The sequence below is a fragment of the Ahaetulla prasina genome, chromosome 7 (genome assembly GCF_028640845.1).
Source record: "Ahaetulla prasina isolate Xishuangbanna chromosome 7, ASM2864084v1, whole genome shotgun sequence".
NCBI lineage: Eukaryota > Metazoa > Chordata > Lepidosauria > Squamata > Colubridae > Ahaetulla > Ahaetulla prasina.
The window spans coordinates 68,603,678-68,610,099 of record NC_080545.1 but is presented as its reverse complement, the minus strand read 5'-3'; the positions used below and the strand labels follow the sequence as shown (position 1 = coordinate 68,610,099).

Sequence of the window (6,422 nt, the reverse complement as noted above, 5' to 3'; positions counted from 1 at the left end):
TTTACTGTTTTTTGTCTTTCCTGTATACCTCTCATCCTCAGCAGCCTTACAATGTATGGAGTTCAATCCCAGAATTCTCCCAGCAGCATGGGTGCCATGCTTTATAATTTAGATAATTATTTAAACATACTTTCATGCTTAAATAATTATCTACCATCAAAAGTTTTTGCAAGAATAAAAGTTTGCAAAGCAAGCTTCACACTTTTCTGAGAATCAGTTCTCTTTTATTGGATATAAAAATGTCCATATAGATGACGTTTTCTCATTCCAAAATGCAAGAGACAGAATAATGAGTTTAAGTTATAGGAAGGCAGAGGCCTTATCTATCAATAAGAACAGTTCAACAATGAAACAGGTGGACTGCTCTTCACTAAATATATTCAAATTCGGACTGGAAACCACCTGACTAGAATGCTTTAATTTGGATTGCTTCACAGGAGGTTGGACTTAGAGGGCCCATGCACCCTCTTCCAATTCTGATTCTATTTATCTAGTCTTTAGGATTTGTAGTAAGAGGCGTGAAGAAAGAAACTATGGCAATTCTGATCTAAAATGAAGTATATCTTGTTGATTCATTGGTCAGCTGAAGAAAGGCATTGATCTTATCACTTTCCTATTAACCTCCTCTTGTTACTCTCCTTTACCTAGGAAAATTCAACTTGGATTGCTTAGTGATAATTGAGTCATCTGGTTAAATAACTCCTAGTGCCATGGCAAACATATAGCACAAGTTGCCAATTTTTGGGAATTTAAAGCATTTGGCCAGACATTTAAACAGAGGCCTAGAGCCAAAGATTTCCATCAGAGTCAAAGGAGATAATGTCAAGCCAAATGCATAACCCGCCCACCATTACATTTTTCATGTGCCCCCACGCAGAATAAGTCAAAAGGTACCCTGGTATGCAAAATATGGCAGTTTCTGAATTTTAAGTACCATCTTGGCTACATATCTCCTTTTTCTGACATTGCAACCCTTTGGTTTTGGAATGATATTTCAGGCTGAAAAATGTATCATTTATTCATAATCTTAGGAATCTTGTGGAATGAAACAAAGTTGAAGGAGCAGACGAAAGTGGGAATTTGTTCCTCCTGATTCTTAAGTACCTACCTGAGAAATCAGGAAGGATCAATTGGTTTCAGGGATGTGAAGCTTGAAAGTCCATTTTTGTAATTCCCCCCCCCCCAAAATGGCAAATGAAGTGGTAGAAATATTTTTTTTGCTGAAGAAGGCACACACTTTTTCTCAAATAAAGCATTGCAAATGCAAATCAAATGGGATGGTAAACTGGATGGATAACTTGAATTATAATTGTATTATTCTGATCTCACTTTAAAATATATATTTAGAATTTAAAATTACATAGTCAACCTGCTTGGCTGTGTCACAAAAAGGACCCCTCATTAATGTGATGCAGTTGATTTATAGAATGTATGCCACAAAAGGATTACATACAGTTCTGTAGAAAAGACTTATCAATTACAGTTATCCTTGGAAATTAAAGATATTACCCCATATTCAGAGGCAGCTGACTTTAGAATAGCAAATGTAGTGAAAGAGCTAGAAAAGATGACAAGGTGCTTGTAAACATCCCAACTGGGTTTAACAGACAACCATGGAACTGGAAAAATACAGTAAAAAGTATGCTTGGAATGTTTAACTGGAACAACCAACAATCCTTATCTGGTCCATTGCTGGGTGAAAAAAGTGGGAATTGTAGTTCTGACTAGGGGTGAAAAAACAGGTTGATCTGTTAACAACGCACAGTGTGAAATCTATGGACAAGAAGATTATATGTAGTATACTAGATTTTTTTTCTCTCTTCTCAGCCAATTTTGGAGGGGCATGAGGCAGAGCATAGATCAAAATAGGAAACACACATTGACATACATAGCTAAAACATTTAAAGTTTATTACTCCATACATTTGATGCAAAGTTAATGATGCTAGGACAACTTAAGTTTGTAGCATTGGGGACAGGAAAAGATATGCTACTTGCATAAATAAGGGTGCATAGCAGTTAATAGATTATAAGAGATACAGCCATACTACATGTTCTTTTCAAATACCATAGAGAAAAGATAATTATCCATAGCTGAACATGGAAGTAAGCATATATAAGTTCATAACTTGGGGCAGGCAAACCTCAGCCGTCTCAGTCTAAAGATGTTGGGAAAAACAAAACGTAACACTAACATACAATACTATAGCTCAGTGTTTCTCAACCTTGACAACTTGAAGATGCTGGTTGGAGAATTCTGGGAATTGAAGTCATGCGTCTTCAAGCTGCCAAGTTTGAGAAAGACTACTACAGCCAGTAATGGCTTTTTCTCATGTACTTCCATAGTATCTGTTGTTTCTAGTGCATTGATGTTTCCATGCTTTTACTTTGTGGCCAAAAGGCATGGTAACACAGTCCTCCATTTATAGCTGATTTTGGTTAATGATTGAAGGGCAGCAAATGATCAGCTAATATTTTTACCATTTCTGGATATCATTTGAACATTCTGCCTCAGGCACCCAAACATCCTAAGATGTTTCATGAAACAATAAGATTAATGCTGTGGCACTTTTGTTCTCTAATTAAGCATGAAGGAAAAAAACCATACTGACTTGCTGTCTTTCCTCAATTTCCCTACACCCACATATACACACTCATACATGGAAAACACATTCATAAGCATGCCAGAAGAAAAAACATTGGCTTTGGCAGGATATTTTTTTGACTATTAGAAGGATAGTTGGGAGAGTTAGAAAGGAACCATGAAGTACTGGGAAGAGACTAGGAATACAAAACGTTCATTACCAAGAATGAAAATTCAGTCTGCTTTGCCATTTATGGTCAAGGGACCAGCAGGTGTGTGCACATGGATGCACTTACATGCAAAAGTGGCCAGATCATATAATACAGTTCCTGAGTCCAATGTACTGTGTAGTTAAGTCTTAAGAGAGCCAGGCAGCAGAGAGGCGATGGAATAGATAGGCAGAAACTGAGATGCCAAGTACAACAGGAAAAGCAAGCACAGGGTGATCTTCCAATGGAGAACTAAATTTCATGCATGTGCAACTCTGAAGCACGAATGTCCTAGAGCTCTGTCCACAACAGCTGCATCACTGCATTTCTTCTGTAACATATCCACCACAGCGTGCCCAGCTCTAGCCATAATTTACCCATAGACTGTGGCAAAGTTATGGTTATTGGTTTCTTTCTTAAAATATCAGACAGATTGTTTGGACAGTTGAGGATGGGGGAAGAGAAGGGAGGAATTATCTCTCAATGTTATTCTTGTAATTACTTAAAACCCTCAATCTGCCTTACAAAAACCAACCATGACTTGTTGCTCCATGCCTAGAATCACCCTCCTTTAGAAGGCCTATGGGATCTTGAAAGCCACTCAGGGACTGGGAGTAGGGGGGGTGGTTGGGAACCTTCCTCCAGCCAGGTGAGCCATCGATAACTGTGGTCATGATAGACATCCCCGGATATTCTGTGGATTCTGGCGAATGGATGACACCAAAAGACCTTGGAACTTGGAGGCTCATCTTCTGGGGCTGATTCTTTGGAGCTTTTCCGCTGCTGCTTTGGTCACTGCTCCCCATTCCCTAGGGTCTTGAGAGGGTTGTATACACAGGCTGTTCCCAGTGTGTGGGGCTGTGGGACTGTGGCACTGAAGGGGCTGGGTCAGAGATGGCAGTGTACAGAGGACGCTGAGAGGGCCCCATATATGAGAAGGCTGAGTAGAGACCAGAAGCCTGACTAGAGTGGCTGTAATAGGGTCCTGAAGGTTGGTGATCAGGATAATCAAACTGGGGCCTGGATATAGAGGGAAAAGCTGAGCCATAATGGGGCAGACTGAGTGATGTGTAAGCTAACTGGGAAGTGGAGGGTTGGTCAGTATAATGACCCCCAGGAGTAGAGCCCTCTGTTTTTACTTGTGTCTTCGAATCTACCACTGAGGATGTGGCAGCAGACAAAGAGACTCCATGCTGCTTGGAGATCCAGGCAGAGTGTCCACTGGCTGCAGCCAGGGCACTACCAAGGCCGTAACCAGCAGCTGTGGCATAACCCCCCACATGGCCTGGGTGAGCAGCATGTCCATTTGGTGGAAGATACTGATCAAACTCGTTGACATCGAAGGGCTCCATATTGGACATCACTTCGTGGCTGATCTCCCCGATATCCACATTGCCAAAGTCGATGTGGGGCTTTCCTCCTTCCCCAAGGGAACGCCCATCCCGTTTGGAGTCAGCCTTACCCGTCTGGAGCTCCGTCTTCGGTGTAGTTGGTGGAGTGGGAGGTCCATGGCTCTGACCTATAAGGTTGACATTACAAGAGAGGAAAGAGAGAGTATGTGTAAACTATTCAATTTATACAAATATAACTTTCATAGCAACATTATATTTGGATTGGATCCTTTCCAGGTTACCAGGGTTTGACTCCATGAAAAACGAAAAACGACAAACCAGTATCTTAATAAACTTTTTTTAACCTTCATTACGCAGACTGCTTAGTTTTTATTTGTTTGTTTTATTTGATTTAGGCACTTCCTGACTTTGGGATGGCTTCACAAGAGCTTCCAGTGAAAAGGCAAAGAAAGAAAGAAAGAAAGAAAGAAAGAAAGAAAGAAAGAAAGAAAGAAAGAAAGAAAAGGTAATCAGTAAAAAAAGCACAATTGCAAGATGTAATTGTGGGCTGAGGGCTGTGGCAATTGTGATATCACTCTTTTGTTATGATACTCATCTATGCCAATTCAATTAAATGTTCAGCTTTGTCAGAAAAATAAATGGTGGTTTTCATGATTCTGCTCTATATTTAGGCAGTTCCTGGTTTACTATGCCACTAGAATTCAGATTGTTGTGGATCTGACTGCTGGCTAAATTTATGAACTAACCTGAAGAATGTTCAGGATGCCCATCAGACAAGGGAGATCCTTCTCCAGGATGCCTATGGTCCATATGGGCATTCTTATAGTGGGCTTGAATAGCTGCAGCTCCACCAGCTTCCCCATCAGCCTGGCCATCATTTTCTCCTTGGGCAGCCTTGCCATTTTTCCGACGCCGTGGTTGGTACTTATAGTCAGGGTGGTCTTTCTTGTGCTGCATCCGTAGCCGCTCTGCTTCTTCAATGAAAGGTCGTTTGTCACTTTCATTCAGTAATCTTAAAGAGGTGGGAGAGATAAGAGAACATGAAGAAATGTAAGCGACCAATGTTTTAAAAGGGAAATTCTAAATAATCAGAATTGTATCAATTGATAATAGAAACCCATTAATGACTATCAGACACAGCATTGCAGATGGGAAAGAAGATCAGCAAAGAGGAGATGTTGAGAGCTGTGCTACCATGATCCTGGAAGGAGATTGACCAGAAATTTTGCAATGGAACAGTGAGAACTTTTAAGACTACCAGAAACATCAGCAGCCATTTTCTTTTGAACTCAGCAAGAATGCTACACTCAGCTAGTCAAAGCTCTGCCTCATATCATGAGCAGATTTCAATTTAGCACATCAGCAAAGTTTCTTGCCATAATCACGCTTTTATGTAAAATTCACTGGCATGAGCAACTGTAAACAACTATGTATTTTATTCAGCTGAGAATCAGTTTAGTGTAATGGCTACAAGCTCTGGGCTAGAAACCAAGAGTTCTAATCTAATTTAGGCATAAAGCCGACTAGGTGACCTTGGGCCAGCTCCTCCCCTCCTCTCTCTCAGCCATAAGAAGCAGGCAATGGCAAACCACTTCTGAAAATCTTGCCAAGAAAACTGCAAGGACTTGTCCAGACAATTGCCAGGAGTCTGACCTGAAGGCACACAAACACAAAAAGCACATCTGGTACATGTTTTTCTACTGACCTACCAAGCCTTGTAATGCGTGAAATTTTTATTTAGCAGAATTGGTTAAATGTTTGTAATCAATTTCACTGAAATGGAACAGAAAGATGTTCCTCAAAGATTGTATAAGTGGGAAAATTTTACATCATACACTTGTACAAATTCTAGTCTTTCTGTAATAAGATCAATTTCCATTTACTGGTATATACAATCTTTTTCAATTTATTCACAGAACAGACACCCAGGATTGAATGAAACTGTGAGAGATTGGTACACTCTGGTATTTCTTTCCATAGTTCAAGCTACATCACCTGTTAAATCTGTAACATGCATTTGCTATGGCAGCTTTATTTTTCAGATTGGGGCTATCATACATTGGGTAGGTAATATTTTGATCTCCAGATGTCATCTTCAAAAAATTCTCACAGATACTATGTAAATGGAGTATTGTTTTGCCTTAAAATGTCATATATAACAATGGGGAGCATCCATGCCCCTTAAAAATCCCATACAGATGCAGGAGAATGTTTTATTTTTGATCAACAAGGGGTAGAGAAGGATAAACAACTGCTATCCAGCAAGGTGACTGCCCAA

General features: G+C 40.1%; 1 protein-coding gene across 1 annotated transcript in view; it reads right to left on the bottom strand.

Moving 5' to 3' along the window:
* Positions 1 to 1,887: 1,887 nt before the first annotated feature.
* Positions 1,888 to 6,422, bottom strand: part of SOX10 (SRY-box transcription factor 10) — a 30,734-nt gene continuing 26,199 nt past the window's right edge. Inside the window, exons 3-4 of the mRNA XM_058190041.1 lie at positions 4,891 to 5,156; positions 1,888 to 4,311 (exon numbers count right to left, since the gene is read on the bottom strand). Of these exons, the coding sequence (XP_058046024.1) occupies positions 3,602 to 4,311; positions 4,891 to 5,156 (976 nt within the window). The 3' untranslated portion in view covers positions 1,888 to 3,601. The remainder of the gene's footprint in view (positions 4,312 to 4,890; positions 5,157 to 6,422) is intronic.